General features: G+C 43.8%; 1 protein-coding gene across 1 annotated transcript; it reads right to left on the bottom strand.

Moving 5' to 3' along the window:
* Window positions 1-16,416: 16,416 nt before the first annotated feature.
* Window positions 16,417-17,343, bottom strand: LOC144761301 (olfactory receptor 5AP2-like). Its single transcript, XM_078646749.1, has one exon. It carries the CDS (start codon window positions 17,341-17,343, stop codon window positions 16,417-16,419), a length of 927 nt encoding a protein of 308 aa, XP_078502875.1.
* Between the last annotated feature and the right edge of the window lie 4,199 nt (window positions 17,344-21,542).

Here is a 21,542-nt window from a genome sequence, read left to right as displayed (position 1 = left end):
CTTATTATCCATGTTTACTCCCCTTTCCCTATTTCTCCTCTCATATTCAACTTCTTTCAGTCCCTATTCTTTACTTCACTTACCCTCTGTTCCCTTCCTTTGCTTCTTCACTCATTCTGTTTTTCTTAATTATTTACTTCACTTCTACACACACACCTCATCCCCCTCCCAACACATACACACACCTCTGACATACACCCCACACACACACCCCACACACACCTCATACATACACACACACCCCCCACACACACTCCTCACACACACACACACACATTCCATACACACACATACATCCCACACACATACCCCCACACCCATACACCCCTCACACATTTCTCAGACACCCTCAGCTCCACCCACACCGAAATACCCCACACACCTACACCCACAGACACACCTTACACACCCACACCCCAACCTACACCCACTGACTCCCTATAAGTTACACATACTGCATTACTTACCTTTCTTTGCTGTTTCACTCAGACCCATTCAGGCACTCTTTCCTTTACTGTCTCTGTCCTTTCTCTTTATCACTCCCCATGTCTTATCGTAATTCAATTTTTCACCCTCTTTCACCCCTCTTTACTTACACTCACTGCTCTTTTCTCACCCTCTCTCACCGTTGTTCATTTATCCCGGTTCCGTCACTACCCTTCATTCCCCATTTTTTACTGTCCTTTCTTTTTCTTTCAACACCCACTCACATTCTCTCACTATCTCTACTTTAGTCTTCTTCCTCTCTCTTCCCTTCTTTCACTCCCTTATTCATTTTCTTTTTCTCACTTTCACCCTATTACACCTTCTCTGTTTTTTACTATGTAATAAACAATCCCTCTGTGTTTCTCCCTCTACCTTTCTTTCTCTTAACATTACTCTCTTTCTGTTCTTTCCTCATGCTAACTTCTTCATTAATTTTGTTTTTCTTTTTTTTTGGGTACACGCCCCGGTGCGCGTACCCTGAGGAAAAAAAATTGACAGAGATTCTTTAAAAATATAGGTTTATTTTTATAAAGTAAAGGTAGTTCTAAAAAGAACTTTTTTTTCTTCTTTTTGTTGTTTTATATTTGTTTTATATTTTTTTGAACATTTTGTACTTTTTTGGCTTTTCTGAACACTTTTATATTTTTTTGTATTTTTTTATGGGGAGAGACAAAAATCAGGGAATTGTAAATGGCTCAACTGGAGCAAAAAAAAAATCAGGAAAAATTAAGGTTTTCTTGGACACTTATGGTTATCACCAGCAACCATGATAAGTTCGATACTTTGATCACCATAGCAAAGTGTCTTGTTACAATATTTGCACACGATTTTGTAATCGGCAAACTTAGGTTGAATAGTAGCCAATGTGTCTCTTGCCCCCGGACCCGATGGAGTGGGTTGTTTTGATGTTGAGGGTCTAGACGTTGATGGGGGTAGCTTACTGCAGAGGTCCCTTAACTCTGCATTAGAATAATTGTTTGGATGCAAACGCATCATGTGGCGAATCATTGAATGATTCCCGAAGGAATACTGTTGTATTTGCCAGTGCTTTTATGTTCCTTTCATGGAACATATGAAGTTGTCATGGTGCTACTGATGTTCCAATTCTGTTTATTGTCAGTTGGTGTCTCCCTGTGCCAGTGTATGGTGCGGTGGCTCGTTTCTCTGTGATTAAACTCGCCAACCAACAAGATATTTGTTTCCTGTGTCTTCTTGCAACCCACAACATTACTTTGGCGACGAGGACCTGTGATCTACAAAAGAAAAAGCGAGCCACTGCTTCGAGTTTTTTTCAAAAGAAATGAAAAATGACTTTCTATGACCAAGATCGTGTTTAAACCTCTCTTTTTCTGCTGCTATTCAAATTCATGACCCTACTCCCTTCTCCAGCGGCTGATATCCTCAAAGGGAATTGACTTTCCCCAGCGGCAGTTTCTTCAGTTATTTATTCAAGGTGAGGAGGTCGTAGGGTGGGTCATTGTTAATGTCACCGTGAGATGAGACGCTGAGTGTGCTTTACTGAGACGCTTCAGTTTTGTGAGACTTTCACTTTGGCCTGTGACTTTCCCTAATAAAAGCGTCTGCACTCTAATGTTAAAACCCTACAGCTTACCTCGCAAGCAGTGACCGTTACTCAGGGTTCTCTCCCCAGCGAAATCGTCTCCGTCTGACTTCTTCTAACAAATGATGACGCTTCAGAACGTTCATCAGGGATTGGTGATCTGACAGGGCGTCATAGAGGCTGTCAGCATTTACGCATTAGATTTGGAATTGTATTTTTTTTTTAAATGCAAGCTGTGAACCAACCTCCCTCTTTTTTAGAAAATCCAGGTACACCTCAAATTCAATGGAGGCAGTGGTTTGATGGATTTGAGACCTATATTGGTGCCATTGGCGCTTCTAGGTACAGAGCTGAAAGGAAGAAATTTTTACTTTTGAATTGTTTGGGATTTGAGGGTAGGGAGGTCTACAAACATTTGCCTGACTTGGTTCTTGCTGAAGGAGAGGTTATTGATGAATATCAAGAAACTATAAAAAAACTTGTTATCAAATTTGATGTTCAACCAAGTTTGGTTGTGTTAAGACACAAGTTTTTCAAAAGAGCACAACTTCAGAGTGAAGATGTCGATTCATATTTGAGTGCATTACGTAAACTTTGTGCCGAATGCCAGTTCGGTGATTTTAAGGATCAATTGGTGAGGGATCAATTTATCGCTCACTGTAGTGACAAACATATCCAACAGAAATTACTTACTATGGGCAATCCTTCTTTAGAAGAAATTGTTAAAGTGGCTAAGAGTCTTGAATTAGCTCAAACGTCAATTAAGGAGCTATGTAAGACTGATGTGCATAAAGAGAATGTAAATGCTGTGATGTCTTTCACATCTAGATCTAGTTTACCAAAAAAAGAAAAGTTTAATGAAAAAAATTCTTTTAAGAAGAACATGTGTTATAGATGTGGTTATGCGCCTCACTCTAAAGAAAACAGTTTTTGTCCAGGGAAAAATGCTAAGTGTTATAAATGTGGGAAATTTGGGCACTTGGCTAAGGTTTGTCAAGCTGGTGTGAGTAAACCTGAAAAGGTCAGTTGTGTGTTGGAGAATGAGCATGTGTCGGAGAGTGAAATGGTGAGAGAATTTAAAGACATGATCGTTACTGTCACTGACGATGTTGTTGTCACTGGGAATCCCGAAGAGTGCGTAGATCCTTATGTAGATATCTTTGTAGGTGATGTTTGTTTGAAACTTCTTGCAGATTCTGGAGCCATTATAACCATGATTTTGTTAGAGTTGTTTAAGCAGTCATGGTCTGACAGAGAATTGTTTCCTCCGGATAGGGCACCTGTTTCCTATGAGGGACACCTTGGGCTCACCATGACTAAGAGACGATTGAGACTGCACTATTGGTGGCCTTCTATGGATGCCGATGTGGATGAAAGGGTTAAGCGCTGTAGTGTGTGTGTTTCTGCAGGAAAAGGTTTGAAAGTTTCTGTTCCACCTTTACAACCAATTCCTTTTCCTTCTAAACCCTGGTTAAAGATAGGTATTGACTTGGTTGGTCCTTTCAATTTTCTCCCTTAAGATTTACTTTCGTGCTTATGGACTTTCACAGTAAATGGCCTGAGGTCAAGTTTTGTTCTAATCCCTCTGCCAGTTCAGCTATTGTCTTTCTTAGAGAGATCTTTATGAGAGAGGGCTTTCCTGAGTCTCTCAGTTCTGACAATGGCGTTCAATTCGTTAATGCTGAAATGCGTGTCTTTTTGTCAGAATCTGGTATTAAGCACTTGAGGAGTCCCGTGGGACACCCTCAAACCAACGGTCAAGTTGAGAGAATGAATCGCGTGGTTGTTGAATGTATAAAATGGGCCACGGGTAATAATTTTGATGTGGAAAATGCAGGGAGGTCCATGATTTGGTTCTATCGCACTACCCCACATTCAGTAACTAAGGTTGCTCCCTTTGTTTCCCTCAGAGGCAGGTTGTCTACGTCAACTCTTTATCCTGCCTGGCTTTTGAGAACTGTTGCTCAAAAGGTGCCTACACGTTTTGCTGGACATGATGAGTTGCAGTTGCGTGTTAAAAATGCTCAAGACAAAATGGCCTCCAGGTTCAATCACAAAAAATCCACTAAGAGTGTCAACATTGCTCCTGGAGACATGGTGCGTGTGAAGAATTATAGATCTGTTAAGAAAGGTTCAGATTCTTTTGGTGAACCTGCTCGTGTTGAGAAAGTGTGTGGAAATGCTGTCATGGTGGAAGGAGGTCATTGGTGGAATCTGTGTAAAGTCATTAAAGTGTTAGTGAGTGATGGTGTTCATGGGACTCAACCAGATGTTACCTGTTCTGAGGACAGACCGTCACCTCTGCCTTCTTTGTGTTTAAATTCTGATGTGTCTCATTTGGGACTTAATCCTGTAAGGAAGTCCACACGTGTTACCCGTCTTCCTTGAAAACTTCGTTAGTTTGAAGAAGCCTTGAAAATGTAGCTATGAGAAGCCTTGGAAATTTCGCTAGTTGTAGTATCTTCTTTTTCTTTTCCTTTTTGCCTTGTTCTCTTTTACTTTTCTTTGGAAAAAAAAGATAATGTTGTATTTGCCAGTGCTTTTATGTTCCTTTCATGGAACATATGAAGTTGTCATGGTGCTACTGATGTTCCAATTCTGTTTATTGTCAGTTGGTGTCTCCCTGTGCCAGTGTATGGTGCGGTGGCTCGTTTCTCTGTGATTAAACTCACCAACCAACAAGATATCTGTTTACTGTGTCTTCTTGCAACCCACAACAAATACTTTTTGTTAGGGTTCCCCCTGGACAACTCAGCACCACAAATTAAACAAGTCACCTTTGCAGCGTTGACTTTTTTAAAACCCCTTGGGATTTTGAAGAACTCCCAAATAAAGTGCTCTTTTGGTTGGTAGGGCTGTTTATTTTCAGGCAGGAATTGCCTTCTCTGTTCCTCCACTTCATCATTCTCCTCCTCATCCTCTTGACCACCAATGTAATCTTCTGGTGGTCTTTTAGATGGTGGTGGTGGTGGTGGTGGGGCAGATGCTCCAGCTGCTGCTGCTAATGTAGCCATTTTATACTAGTAAAGAGTAGAGATAGAACTCCAAAAAGGTCTTCCTCAGTCAAAGGACAAAGTCAGAATAAGAAAAAAGGTGGGGGCTTTCATCATTTGGAAAACAAAACTGTTCTGGACCAATGAAAAGTGTTATTTTCAAGTCACATGACCCAGGCTTTCATCATTTGGAAACCAAAACTGATCTGCACCAATGAAAAGTGTTATTTTCAGATCACATGACCCGACGCGCTTACACTACGCGCCCCGGTGCGCGCGGCGTTAGCGAGTCGAGACGTTGCGCGATCGTATGCGATCACGTGCTTCCGGGTGCGCTTACGCAGTGCGTCATATGACGCATCGCACAGCTGCGCGAAACGTCACGATGTTGTTTTCGTTCGCGGCAATAGTGCTCACCGGTACGCGCAACGGGGCGCACCGTAACACTGCGCTCACCGGTGAGCGCATCGGTACGCGCCCCGGGAGCGCTCCGGGGCAAAAAAAATAAATAAAAATAAACATAAAAAAATACTATTACATAATTATACAATATAAAATTCGTTATAAAAAATATTACTTTTCATACCTATAGAGATTTGCTATTAAAAAACCATTGAAATTCACTGAAAAAACCATAGGTTTCACACCAGTTATAGTTAGGAATTAGCATTTCAAAAACCTATTAAATTCACTGAAAAAACCATAGGTTTCACACCAGTTATAGTTAGCTGGAAGTTTTACTCGCATAAAACCATTGAAATTCCCACGTTATAGTTAGTTGGACTCACTATAACTTGCGCGTGCAATGCACTGCTGATGACGTCACATATTACATCACTCATGACATGGTCAGTGACATCACTCATGACATCACTGATGACACCATCCAGTGAATGTGTGTTTTTCTGAAAAATAAATTTTAATGGGTAATATTTAAATATATGTATTAGTGTTTCACTTTGTGTATAAGTGGCTGCATGGGTTGGTGAGTAACTACATGTGTATGTATATGAGTTATTAGATTTTTTTAGTATCAGTATGAGACCGATGTACCCAATCATGCTACATCTCAGCACTGTAAAGGCACAGACGTCAAAGGCACACCCCATGAAATGGATAAAGGGAAGCAAAATCAGAGCTGCAGGGTAGACTCCCCCAAAATGCAGCACACACACATAACATGTAGAGCACACCAACACTGACAACAAAGTTGTACAAACTGCAAAACACCTACAACAGAACACAGGACACAACTGGTGCCGCTTGGGTGCAGACACTTGCCAATTACATTTGGCATTGCAGGGAAATGTGAGTTGATATTGTGCAAGTACAAACACATACACGTCTGTCGTCGGGATGTCCACTGTCCCCCATCAAATAGGCATCTCCTCCCAAAGAGCCACAATATACCCAGTCATGCTGTCTGTATGAACACATGTACAATTCGACAACATTCATGTAGACACATTGTTAAACTGCATCTCCCCTTCACATTGCAGAGGGAGAATCAATACCTCCTGCAGAGCAGCCCGACCCTCTCTGCTCTTATGATGAAGAGGACCACCACAGAGTCGACTCCGACGCCCTCCAACAGCTCGTGGAGAGCCTATGCAGCCCACTTCTAGGAGTTGGGCAGCCCAGCAGCTACGAGGAGAACCCACCCCCTGCACAGACCACATAGCAGGCAGCACCCACCACCACGGCTGCCTCCCAGGACCCCCACAAAGAACACATGCCCTTCCAATGCAATGAGTTGGGGTGCCAGGAGAATCTGGCTGAACAGGTGCGGATGAGCTTCGACCACATGGCAGACAAACTAGATGCCATACATGGATGTCTAAGTCCAATCAGGGACCACTCACGGTCCCTAACGGACACCCACAGTCTGCTCAATGCTCTCCAATGGACCATGACAGACATTGCTGGAGCCCTGACTCAGAGAATAGAACAACTGTCCATTCAGAGTGGCTCTTCGATGTCACACGTGTGTTGGGAAACATGTGGAGGTTAATGGAAACCATGGAGCGGGCGAATGCCGAACGAGGGGCTGCCACGGCTGCACACCAGTGAGTGGTAGCTGGGTTCCTCAATGACCTCAAGACCATCCTCATGGCATTGCTGTCACAAGGCCTGGCGCTGATGCATGCTGCTGCCACAACTACATACACATCTCTGCCCCTGAAGTGTCAGTGCCACACAGTGCGGCAGACAATCCACCTCAAGCCCCAGATGTGTCAAAGCCACACAGTGAAGGAGACAGAACACCACCACCCACACGTGAGGCACATGAACCAGCAGAGGTCGAAATGCGGATGAATCTGCCATCATGGTTAGAAGGACGCAGTAGCATGCATCTCTGCAATAGGGCAGGTTTCAGCTTGGTTCTGCCCTCTGCATCATCACCTTCCACTGTCCTCCGATGCACTCTGCGACATTCACCTTGGACCTCAACATGGACTGCCATATGCTGTTCGATCTCCAATGACACAGCAGTCTGACTATGGACTGAACTCTTCCTCTTCCTTTGGACTTGTCATTCCCTGAAGGACTCTGGCTGGCCCTCCACATGCCTACATCTTCATGTGGGGTTTGCATTGCCCTGTACTGCTCCAGATGCAACACTCCACTGAATGTGCATTAAACAGATGTGTCATGTCTATGGTCTTTCAAGTGTGGAAGTATGGATGAATGTAGGCACACTGGACTCCTCTTACGTCCATGTGGCTCATGTACTAGAACTGGGGTCACAGGGTGACACATTGCTGAATGCCGTCTGGGTGGTGCTGACAGAACAACAGGGACTCACTCATTAGTACTTCCTTGTCCAGCCCAGTACGGAACCACGCCCAGGGCCCTGGGGTCATTTACATACCCTTACGCTAGACTGGCATACGCCAGGCCACCCCACTCCACTTACGCTCACAGGGGGGGCAGCAACGCTGCATGTCCCAGGTCTTCACGGTAGTGATCTGCAGATCACATGTCTAGTTGTCACCATTCCACAGCCACTCCACCATGGCTGGTTTACACCCACACGCATCACAGAACATGTGACGCTGTCAATAAAACAGGCCGGGCGCACGTGCTCGATGCCATTTCCACTCTCTATCTGGGTGCATCTGTCTGGTGTTGATGTAGGCATGAGGGCCTCGGGCCCTGCAATATCACATTCCCCAGGACAGGAGGTGACATGATGGCGTCCGCAATACGATACCCAATCATACAACGTCCATGACTTTGGGGGCACAGACTTGGTGGCACCAGATACATTGCAGCCGGGGCAGGCGCACCACCACAGGATGGTGACTTTGGGTGCACTGAGGTAGGGGCACCATAAGTGCTGAGCGGGTGTGCAGCCTGCGATGATGCCCCGACCCATCAGTCCGGACTGCTCAGGATTTGTGTGCCCTGCTGGACTGTAGTAAAGGCCAGAGCCAGCGACCAGCGCGGGCCTACCACCACATGGCGTTGCATCCCAGACCACAGAGTTAGTGGCACTTCAAGGGCTGAGCGGGTGTGCAGCCTGCGATGATGCCAGGTGCACTGGTATGTCCTCTGCTATGGGGAATTCAAGACCCAAAATAAAATGTGAGACCTGGTGGCCTGTGGAGTGGGGCTGCATGATGTAGAGGGTGCCATGTTCAAGCGCCCCAGGCTTGGGGCTTGGACCGGCACTTGGTGGGCCCTCACTGAGACACGCCGGTGGCCCTAGGTTAGCAGTGAGGCCTGGGCGCGCAGGGGCAGGCATGCCCCGCTGGACAGGGGAGGGGTTGGGGTGCAGCTGCCTGGGTGGGCAGGGGCGGACAGGCGATGATGTTGTGTGCAATTGTATGTACTCTGCCATTCATGTATCTGGACTCTGTGTCAGATGACGGTTCGGTTTCAGATGTGGGACCTGGTGAACTGCGCTACATACCGGCACATGATTGGAGACACACCAGCATCAGCAGGTGAGCAGTGAGGCCTGGGTCAGCAGTGTTGGCACTCTCTCTCCCTGTCCCTATCTTCTTTTCTCTGTGTCTCTCTACCCCTCTCTGTAAATCTATCTCTCCCTCTCTGTACGTCTATCTCTCTCTTAACTTCTTTGTCGGTCTTTCTCTCTCTCACTCTCTTTCTGTTTTCTCTCTCTCCCTCTCTTTCTCTCTCTCTGTATCTCTCTCTCTCCATTCTCTCTCTCTGTGCGCCTTGATGTGTGCAAGGCACACCTTCACATCATGATTTTTTTCTTGCAGGCTGTGACCTACAGATTGTCCCTAGGAGAGCCGCCATGTGTCTTCATTTCTGTTCTGTGTTTATTTGAATGAATTTTCATTACATGCATGTCACCAAATGTGATTGCGACATCAGACGGATTATTTGGTACATGATTCCGTGTAGTTGATGTGGGATATCTTTGACTGGGGACGGGGGTCCGGGGAAGGGGGGTCCTGGGGGTGGTGGCGGTCTGTGTTTGGCCCTGTTGGGGCTCCCAGCTGCATGACCTGTGGCTCCATGGCATTTGTTGTACTTCTGGTGTGGCTGTGGGCTATGCTCCCTTTTCTGGTGCAGGCTGTGGCCTGACTTTACACCTGGTCAGAGCAGGTGTTAATTTCCTGCTGCTAACGCGCCTTATTGCATATTTTGTCGTCTTATCGCCGATCTGGCCGGTCGTTGAGGATGTTGTGACGTGGTGTTGTTGCTGCCTTTTGCACAGGAACGCCTACTCTGCATCTCACTAGCGATAGTTGCGGGGGTCATCTGTGGTGATTTTTTTTACAGCTGCTTTTGCAGGTAAACTGGTGCTATGGCTGTTAGCACCAGCTTGTGAATGGGGTGATAACTTTATGGCAAGTTTGGCTGCGATAAAGTGCCGATAACTCGGCAATAACTCCTTGAGAATTTGCCCCTATGAAAGGTAAGTAGGCAAGACCACTAGTTCATACTGTTTTGTGGCCTAGGCACCTTTTGCGAGTTTCTTCAAGGCTTGTGCATCTTATTCCCTCGATATTTGTTTTGCCGATTTCGTCAGTAGTTTTGTGACTGAGGACCCTTGGAGGCCACTTGACCAAATCTCTCGGTCTCCAATACATCCGGTCCGAGGTTTAGGTACCTGAGCCAGCTTGTTCAGGAGTTGCCTATTACCTCCCAGATTATGTTTTAATGTATTTTCCTTCCCCTGTTTGGCTTTGAGGCAATAGTTTAGGAACTCCACCTTTAATATCAAATGCTGTGAGTACAGGAAAAAGTATTGTCGAATTTGGGCATGGGATTTACAATTAAGGTGGATGAAAACTCTTGTATAGCAGGGGGATGATGCCCTGTCCAGACAATTAGCCATTTTGTCTCAGAATGTCATTGCTCCATAGGTGATAGTAGGTAATAATTTACAGCCCATCACCTATAGATGGGGCCATAAGTCAGAATTCACCATTGATTTCTGTAGCTAGCGAAATGCTCATTCCAAGGTCTTTGCTGCCATCTGCTGGGCATGGATATGCAGTGTGATGCGGCCCGGTGGTCCAGCCATACCCCAGATATTTCTATGTGCCAACTACTTTGACACAGGGCCGGACTGGCCATAGCGGGCACCGGGCAATCTCCCTGTGCGCCGCACGGGTGGGCGACGGTTTTGGGCCCCTGGGTGCCATTTTTGTTACAGGGCCATTTTTGAAGCATAGCTGCAAAATCGGCCGTGTACCAAAATTGGCCAAAAACCGGACCCGGCAAAGAACTCGGCGGCACCTCCAACTCCCCCGAGTGAGGAGTGGGGAGCAGCCGAGCACTTTGCCAGGGCCCATTGTGGTTCCCAGTCCGGCCCTGCTTCGACAGCCCTTCCCTTGATGATCCATTTATCTTCAGATTGTTGGCTTTAAAGTTAGTGGCAAGTGCATTGAAGAGTCTCTGAAGTTCTATTGGTGTAAAGTAGAAAAGCACCATGTCATCTGCATACTGAAGCAATTGTACTCTAATGCCGGCAATTTTTAGAGGAAATAATCTCTCCTTCCCAAGGGGTTCTGTTAAGTCAGCCAGATACAGCTGAAATAATAATGATGCCAATGTGCAACCTTGCTTTAGGCCTTTACCTGTCATGATCTTTGGCCCATCTAGCGTGGACTTTTATTTTATCCCAGGTTTTGCACTATGATCGCTTTCAGTAAATTAGGTGAGATAACTTAGAGGTTCAGCTTTGACCAGAGTCTTGGTTTTGACACACTGTTCAACGCAGTTTAGAAGTCTATAAACACGGTGTAAAGGGCCTTGGAGGCCATAGTTATATCAGTCAAGAAAGAGATGCAAGTGGGGTTGTCTTCAATATGGCAACACTTTAGAGAGCCAGTTATGCTTCGGGTATCATTTTTTTTCAGCTTGCCAAGTTATTAATTCCCTATTTAACATGCTGGTGTTGCACTCCCCTTCCATGTAAAGGAGTGTGATCAGGGGGAACCTTTATTAAACCGTAGAGGGTTTTGGCAAAGGCACCCTGCTGAAGTGTAGAACCTTGGTTGGATTCACAAATATAAAGATAAAGAGTCCCAATCTAGAGATGCTAAATCATCAAGTTAAACACAAATATAGAAACATAGAAACTCAGATGAAAATGCTAGTGCCATGTATTTCCATAGACATATGTCCATTATAAACAAACAAAATAAGTATTTCTTAGAATATCTCATTTTATTAAGTACAGTTATACAAATTATCATATATACACTTCATAAGGAACAATAATTAAAATCATATGTATTAAAATGAAGATTCTTTTAAAAAACATTCGAGAAGTAGTTGTCGATGCAGCGTTTTGTTTTTTTGAGAGTAAAAACACCTTCTTCAGGACAATTCTAAATATCAAGAAACATATAATTACAAACATATCTATAGAAATTTACACTTGTTGTCACAGTTGGTAAAAGGCACTATTTACATTTCAAAATCTTTTTTTCTATAACAAACATCTTGTTATTTGAGCTTTATTATACTTATCACAGAACTTGTTCTAGTTACTGACAGGTGTTATTTAGCTATTCAGTAATCATATTTGTCTTCAAAACTCCTATAGATCTTTTGCTCTAATGTCATACATCATGCTGGAGCTTTACAATCATACCAGAGAGAGATCATTAGTCTCATTCTCGGATTCTTTAATTCAACACTTCACCAACTGTGGTGTACAGATACTAATGTTTTGCACTCCAGAACCCTTAGGTTTGTTGATGTATCGCTTTTTGGGCTACTAGATACGTTTAAACGTATATTACGTACCTCAAATTCAAACTTTCAGGAGGTACCCAAAAACTGATCAATGTTTACGTTTTCGGTTCATAACTTCATCAGGTGCCACCTGGAAATATGTGGGAGTTGATCATCAATTCTAAACAGATGTCCTATGTGAAACATGATATTTAAACAATGGGGACAAAGTTACTAATGGTTGCATTTGAAATGCAAAAATATCTATATAGTAGGAAGTGTTTCAGATCCTGTTTGTCGAGATGCAATGGTGTACAGCAGAGCCACCGGTACTTTATTTGGGTCTATATGAAGACTCTAAAGAGTTTTATATTGAAACAAAGAAAAACATTTTTTTATTTTTTTAGTTTCAAGAACTTTTTATACTACTTTGTCTTTGGTTATACCCAAAGGTTACATGACAGAGCTTACCGTGTTAAAGCCTATCTTGTGCCGCATTCGCAGTTTGGCGTGCCTATCTCAACGGCCTATATTATACAGGGTGTTGAACCTTGGTTGGAGCTTCAGCCTCAACAGGAAGTGTGAGGCTCTCAACGTTGAAGTCAGGAAAACTCTGAGCGGGCGTTGACTGAAGTCAGGGCCCAGAAAGACATTGTAGTGAGGGTGGTGGATTCATGGCAGGCATTGCTAAAAAGTTAGCACAACCTTGGCTGCCATGTTGCTGCTTTTGCACACGTTCCTACATTTTCACTAAACTCTGCTTGTGCATGTTCACATGAGAAGCTGCACTGCTGAAAATCGAGTGCTTTTAATATTGCATGCGTGCATGTTAGAGACACTTGGTGAAAAACCTTTCCAGAGAGAAGAGCTATGCTTGTCCGGAGATGTAAACCTTTGCATCTAGACCCGGAGGTATGGGGTCCCCTTGACAAAGCCCAGAGGTCTTCTTTTTTATGATAAACTAGTCCCTAGCACGGGGAGGGTGGCAAGGCACAGTAGGCCCTTTTCCACCAGCTTTTTAAAATGATATCCCTGTTCATATTCTATGGAATTATAACAATGCTGATGATGGAGCAAGGTTTCATATGTAAAGAAAATTTTATTCAATCCTCTCGAAATACCATGTAACTTATTAATCAACACATTTTGTTATTACTAATATTCGCATTTCACAACATTTTAGTATCTAGGGGAAACTTACCTATGTGCTTTCACTAACAGTAACTTGAGTGTCCTAATATGTCCGGTGAAACGTGGGAACCTTTCTGTACGTGCGTCAGCTACATCTACATAGTATGACGTATCTATGGTTTTGGTGGAAATTTCTACTGCCAAAGATGGCCGCTTCAAGCTTCACATACTAATGCACATGCTCCTGCTTGAACTAAACTTTATATGTCCTGCTTAACTATTAATGCTATAGTTAAAATAAATTAATGGGGTTAGAGTACAAATAAGTCATATACAGTGCATTCATTTATTTTTTAATTCTAACATTTCTTTCTTTGCCCTTATTAACGGCTCGTATTTGGGCCTGAAAGGTGTTGCATACTCCATTTTGAAAAGGCTGCGTCTGTGCAGATGATCACAGAAAACCTTGAAGCACTGTCATTGAATTGTAGCCAAAATCCTGACTTACCCGCATTGTGCCTGGGAACTTAACCGTGTGACCCCGGGATAGGAAGAAATATGGACTGTATTTAATACATCGTATATGTTTTGAAGCAAATATTGCTGGGTGGAATAAAAGCATAGGAAAGTAAATTATGGGCCGGGAACATTGATCAACTTTATTGTCCTCTGGTAGGGTGGACCTTAGCGCGCCCACACCGCTGAGGTACACAACCCATGGTCCTGAAGAAAGCCCTGTAATTTCACACATAAGGGCTGAAACATGTCGACCCCACTCTAAGTGGAAATAACCAATACATTAATTGGCACATTTCCCTACACATATTTTAACCTTGTCAGGCTGACCATTGAATAAAAATGTTTCCTTTTGGTAAAGTCCTTTGACAATTTTAATATCACATTTTTCACATCACTGTCACACAAAAAATCCTGCTCCGCAGTGTTCTGGCATTGTAGCACACCAGGAAGGCACTCAGCTTCTGCTGGTGGGCCCGATGATGAAGCATGTCACCACGCATGGTGGTGAGTGAGGGCTTCCAAAAAAATCCCTAGTGATTTCCAATGCGAATCCTACAGGAAGAGTTTCATCTCTGATTTTGTGCTCATTTCTTTCTTTATTTTTGACACTCTCATGTTGTTTAACTGAGATTACCTGGGGGACTGAGGGTGTCCCTGTTTTCCCTCTCTCTCATATTGTTACTACTAGCCTTAGGAATCCTCATGTTTTTGGGAAAAAGGACACAAATATGCCATAGATACCTTACAGGGAAAACAACATTGGAAGGCATAGGCATGGAGTACCCTAAATAGCATAACGGGGCCCAGCCTGGTGGTGAAAGAGCCTCAGCTTTTAACGGTTAAACTATGTCTTGAGGTTACATTAGATGAAAGCCAATATTGCCCTTTCGTTGTGCCAATAAGAATCTTGTTATTCTGTGATGTACATTAAATCTATACGATATACCATACCTGTTCTAGGTGAACCTCCATGTTACTGAGCATCAATGCTGTTCCATTAAAATTGGATACCATGGCATTTGGTTTTTATTTCACATCAGAAGGCCATAATTTGGAGGTGGAAGCATTTGTTTTCTTTTTTGACAATGAAATGAATCAAATTGACCATTGCTGCCATTTGCCAGAGTTATTGTTCAAAATTGGTGTGAATATGTTATACAAGAAGGTACATGACATTTGAGTTTGAGATGTTGCCGAAACAAAAGTATGGTAATTGACTTCTAATTTTGGGGGATCTTTGATGCCTTTTATGGAGAAATTAGGATGTATGCCTTGAATAGGGTGAGACTTCAAAACTAGAGTTGCTGGCGGCCATGTGGTAAATGTTTCCATTTGCATGGGCTGCTAAGGGACCATCACATGAAACCATGCAATCCTCCAATTCGTAAATGAATAGGTGAACCGTCGTTGTGGTGGATTGTGCCATCCAGACTACAGCAGTTTACCGCAGATATACCACTTGTAAGTGTAAATCAGAATATCAATGTTTGACAGGGATTTTTCACAATTTTTGCAACATACTTTGACAATCCATATTGTTTAAAAAAGTGTATTTTATATCCAGCACAAATGCATATATTCATTAAAGGACTTCAGTGCTGTGGATTACATGATACAACAGTTGTTATTGACCAGAACAAATACAACACTGCAAGCATACCCAGCAACAATCAATCCTCATTCTATAGTAAGACACCTGTCCTTTAGGAATACATAAGGCTACATATGTGGATTCTACAGCAAGGCAGCATAATCTGTTTAATGAATCAGGGTTTTGTTGGATCTGTGAGCCAAAGAGATACAATATGCACTACAAGGCACTCCTCTTGCAAAAGGGGTGCTCTACTAATATGCAAAATGAATGCATAAATAAAGTGCATATAAAGACACTGAAATTACAATTTTAAGAAATACATGCTACACTGAGTGGTAGAGAGGCAACAGCAATAGCTTAAAGTTGTGTTGGTTAGAGCCAGTATATTCAGAAATCTGAAGGAAATCCCCAAGTGGTAAATGATAGTAGTGTTCTAAAACACACAGATTTGCACTGCAGAGAATGATGTTTTGCAACCAATGCAGGTGGCTTATACATTTAACTTATAAAGAACAAAAACGTAAAATTGTGCTCTCATAATAACAATACACAGTTATCTACAGCTATTAATGGCAGAGTCGTTCCTGTTTTTAGATGTTCATAAATGTTGCACTTAAGAGCATGAGGTAAAATAAATGTAAAGTAGTTTCCCAGAGTTCACACTGTTTTACCATGTGACAGCATGCACCATTGTGCTGTGTTTCTCCATATTGTAAGGCCATATTGCTACTAATTGGCTTAGAATTAAATTTAAGGAGCAAGAAAAATATTACTTAAACTAATTTCTACTTGAACACATTTCGTTTGTCTTCTAGTATAAAACTAACTTCAGCAATCAGTCTTTACAAGTATAGATTTCCTTAAAATGATCAGATATTTGTGGATAAACACTCAGGAATATCTGCATATGCACTTACATCCATATTACCCAGCAATACACACTTTTGTGTGTGTGTGTGTCTTCATCATGGCATTAGAGACATTGTTTTGCTCAGGCTCTTTTTGACATCCTTATTCCTCAGGCTGTAGATCAGTGGGTTCAGCATTGGAATTATCACTGCATAGAACACTGATGCCACACGGTCATGATGCACAGAATATTTTGATCTGGGTCTCATGTACATGAAGATAAGAGGCCCAAAGCATAATGTTACACATATAAAGTGGGAACAGCAAGTAGAAAATGCTGTCCATCTGCGTTCAGAGCTGATCTTCATTATGGTATTAACAATGTAAGCATAAGAGATAAGAACTAAGATTAGAGGACCTAAAATGAAGCTTCCACTCACAAATAGTAGTAGCGCAACATTAAGAGAGATATCAGAGCAGGAAAGCTTCAACAGAGCTGGAACATCACAAAAGAAATGGGCAATCTCATTAGAGTCGCAGACAGACAATCTTAGCATACTAAGGGTGAGAAGCAGAGCATGAGCGAAGCCTGTTACATATGCTCCACCCAAAATGTATGCACAAGCGTTTTTGGTCATAATGGCATTATAAAGCAATGGATTGCAAATTGCAACAAACCGGTCATAGGACATCCCTGTTAGTATAAAAACCTCTACACTCCCCATAGCTGCAAATGAAAACATTTGTGTCATACATCCAGAAAATGAAATGGTTTTCTTGGTTGATATGACATTTGCCAGCATATTGGGTGTAATGCTGGTGGAGTAGCAGAAATCTACAAAGGACATGTGAGAGAGCAGAAAGTACATGGGAGTGTGAAGATGAGGTGCTATCCTAATCAGAGTCATCATACTAATATTTCCAATTACTGTGACGATATAGACAAGAAGGAAGAAGGCAAAGATTGGGAGCTGGAGCCATCGGTCTTCAGCGAGGCCGAGCAAGATGAATTCTGTCACAGATGTCCTGTTCCTTTCTTTCATTGATCTGTATGAAGAAGCAAGCCAGAAAGAAGATGTAGAAATCATGAGACACTTTATCCGTGGTGGCCTTCCAGATGAGAATTAACTACTGAAACAGACATACAAAAAGAAGACTAATTGTATAGTCTGTGGTGTAATTTTATTTGTGTTCTCGTGGTAAGGATTTTGATTAGTTGTTTTAGTTGAACTAATAGTACCGCACCTGCCATTTCTTCAATGGCAGGATGTGGTGTATAGCTGGCTAATACCGGCCATGTTGCTCCTAGTCTACCTAGTGGACCAAGCCTGGTAATGTGATTTTGATGTTGTAGGGCGTCTTTAAACCAGAGCGCATGCTTCTTGGTAAGTTAGTGGAATTTCAATATCCTCGAAAGGAATGTATTCTGTTGGATGTTCCTCTTCTTTGTAGAAGTTAAACACATGTGTTACAGGATTTGCTTCAGGGAAGATAATCCACAAATAGAATACCTCTGTCTGACGATATTTGTGTGCCTCAATTACAAAAATTACCCTAGCACCTCTTGATGATAGACCATTTGTTATAAGTTTTATAGTGATGGCTTTCCTTGAATTTTCCGGGATGATTATAGCATCCAGGTTGGTTTCTTGGAAACCTGTAACGTCAAAACCTGGTAGGGCTGCATCTGCTGCAGCTCCACCCGGTTGCGCTGTTGTCACCATTAACCAACATTGTTTAGTGAAAGTTGCAGAGCAAGTTTCAAGGAAACAAAAATAAGGTGCACAATATTTTGGAACACTGTATCCTTAAACGTTGAACAAACCAAAAACTACTCAGTTATGGCATATATTTTATCCTTTTACCCACTCCAGACGTCTATTGGAGTATTTTACAGGAAAAAAGGGGGTCTCTGAGAAAGGCACGACTGAGTTACTTTAGTATCTAGCGTTAGAATAGTGCCTTACCTAACGTTGGGCGCCATGTAGTGTACTTCCTATATTCCCAATAGGCTCTGCGCATTGGAATAATATATCGTAGGACTGAGGTCTAGTAGGTCTCTATCGAATATACTAAACCTAATAGTGAGTGCCAGCTAGCTCAGAGGTCACTAGAAACTTTCTCAAATTCACAAGAAGGGATTAGTTTCAGACAACTGCATAAACATGACAACTTTGTTTCCCAAGAATAAGAAATATATCTCTAGAGTCGCGGAAACAATAGATCAGTATTTCACTCACTCAATCATGCATGCTTTGTTTCAACAGAGTTTGTACAGAAATAGAGAGACGGGCGTTTTTTAAATGAAAGGTTTTATTGAACAGTCTTCTTTCTCGTACAAGAAAAGTAAACTGCTACAATCATTAAGCAGACTGCAAAGTATAACGCGTACAGCGAGTACAATATTATAAAATAATACTATAGGAGCATTGTACGGTTCCTAAACCATATATAAATACATACATAAATAACAATGACTAAAAATACTCAACTGGTGCTTCTAAAATACGTCTACCCCAATGTACCTAACCTAAGTCTAGTATGCGGGAGGAAGTAAGTATTGTGTAGCATAGGTTTTAGTTTTCTTTGCCAAGAATCTATTCAAGATTTCTCTAGGTTCTAATCAGCTACATACCTTAGTTTAGAATGAAGGAGGTCTGGTATCTCTGTCTCGGGACTCGATTTCCCAACACCCTGCAAGGGGAGCTTGGAAACACTGGAGCTGGATTCTCATCGAGAGAAAAGCAGCCTCTCGATCAGTGCATCAGCTGGAGGGTCAACTTCCTTCTGCACTTGCTGTAGTGAGCTGCGTTGGGCAAGTAGATAGTCGAACTACTCCGAACCACTGTGTCTTGCTAGATCAAGTGAAGGTATATTTATACCTTGAAGGTGTCTGGGAATGCCATAGTTTGACGTAAAGTCGGGCATAATAATGTCAGGAAAGAACCCCTAGTTCTTTGCAAAGTACATGAGTTCTTGGACAAATCAATATTCAAGCAAGGGGAAGTTCCCTAACTGCTTAAGCCCATTTTCCCAGGAAATCGTTGTGACGTTTGGTATGGGTGGAAGTAGCCATGCCTGTTTTTGGTCTACTTGGGCTATGTCTAAATAAGGGCTTGATTTCTATGCCAAAATAAGGGCAATGTGAATTGTACCTATATAAGGGCATTAATCAGGAAAATTCACCCGGAGCCTAAAAAGCCACACAACAGCCCCACAAAGCTGTGTTGCAGAAAGGTGTAAAAAGGGGCACATCCTGGACCACTACTTTGCAACGCATCACAGCGGCGCTTACTGGAAGCACCTGGTGGACTTGTTAGCCCCCAGGGGCCCTCATGATTAAAGGGGAATTTTTCCCCCAACTTAAAACACACCACAGGGCGTGTTTGCACATGTCACCTCAGGCCCCATCCCCTCCCTTCACCACTGTTTAAACACGCCCTGTGGCCATTTTAAGTTGGGAGATTAAGTCCCCTTGAATCCTGAGGGTCCCTACGGTCCAACTAGCCCACTAGGTACCTCCAGTAAGCGCCACAGAGCTGCGTTACAGAGAGGTGTAAAAAGGGGCATTGCCTCTGAACACATCTCTGCAACGCATCACCCTGGCGCATAATGGAGGTGCTTGTTGGGCCAACTAGCCCACCAGGTACCTCCAGTATGCACCGGGGAACTGTGTTACAGAGAGGTGTTCAGAGGCCACGCCCCATTTTAGAACACTCTGCAACGCAGCTCTATGGCGCTTATTGGAGGTGCCTGGTGGGCTAGTTGGTCCCCTCCTCAGGCCATTCATGGCGCCGGGGACCCCATTCCCCAGGGCCGGCCTTTCCGTTTTTTTCTTTTTTAAACAGTTTTTTTTATAATTTGGGAGGGGTGCTGCGTGGTCCCCCTCCCGGGCCACTTATGGCCCTGGGGACCCCCATCCTCTGGGGCCAGCCCTATCTGTTGGGGACTGTGGGGGGTCCCCAATCCCCCCACGGTCCCGCCGGCTCCTCGCGTCCTGCGGGAGCGGGCATTGCTTTTCCACACGGGGAGGTGCAGCTCCCCGTGTGGAAAAGGAATCGTCTTTGGTTTTTGGGAGAGAGAGCAGGATTCCCTGCTCTCTCGTCCAAAAACAAAAGCAGTTTGCTTTGACAGGGCGGAAGCCGTGAAGCTCCCGACCTGCCATAGCAAACTGAAGTGTCCCAGGGGTGGGCACCCCAGGACACTACAGGAGCCGGCCCTGAGGTGTGGCCATCCCCGGGGCCATTACAGGGCTCCAGGAGGGGGGCCGTGCAGCCCCTCTCCAAACATTAGCAAAGCCCCAGGGAGGTGGTGTTCCCCGGGGCTGAGGGGTCAGTAACGGACCCCCCAATTTGCATACTTAGCATAATTAGCTCAAGACCCCCACACAGGTTAGTTTTAAAAAAAAAAAAAAAACACAAGCCCCGGTTGGTGGCGGTCCCTGGGGCTGCGGGGGCCGTGAGCCCCCCACCCATTTATTTTAGATGCCCCGGGGTGGCGGTCCCCGGGGTTGGGGGAGCTGGGAGCCCCCTGCAAATATTTTCGAAAAGCCCCGGGGGTGGTGGTCTTTGAGCGCCCCACCATTTATTTTAGAAGACCTGGGGGGTGGCGGTTCTCTGGTTTTGGGGTGTATGAGCCCTCCGCACATATTTTGGAAAAGCCCCACCATTTATTTTAGAAGCCCTGGGGGGTGGCGGTTCTCTGGTTTTGGGGTGTATGAGCCCTCTGCACATATTTTGGAAAAGCCCCACCGGGGGTGGTGGTCCCCGGGGCAGGGGGATCCCTTTGGGCCCCCCATTACAATATAAAGATTGCCCCCGGGACTTGGCCCACCCGTCGGCTAAATAGTAACAAAACGCAGGCTAAGATTTAAAAAAAAAAAAAAAAATTGGGGTGCCTTGGGGGTCCTTGCGGGACACCCTGAGCAGGCCTAGGGGGTCAGGGTATTTCTACCCTGCCCCCTTTTTGTGTTTTGCGCTTTTGTTATTTCTTGTCTTGTGCCTCCTTTCTAACGAGGCACAAGGTGGCTGCCAACACTTCCTGGTTTGGAGTGTTGACAGCCAATTAGAATAAAGCTCGTGATCGGGAGGGTGCGCAGATCCTGCGCGCTCCTATATATCAAAACATTTTTAATTTTGATTTTCTCAGCAACTACTGAACCGAATTGCACCATTTAACAAAAAGGGATCTTTCTGAACCAAGGGATACCTTTTTGCCACATTTGATGTAATTCCGTTCAGCA

This window comes from Lissotriton helveticus, chromosome 1_1, assembly GCF_964261635.1.
Source record: "Lissotriton helveticus chromosome 1_1, aLisHel1.1, whole genome shotgun sequence".
NCBI classification, from domain to species: Eukaryota; Metazoa; Chordata; class Amphibia; order Caudata; family Salamandridae; genus Lissotriton; species Lissotriton helveticus.
The sequence above is the reverse complement of the archived record's forward strand: the minus strand, read 5'-3'. Positions and strand labels throughout refer to the sequence as shown.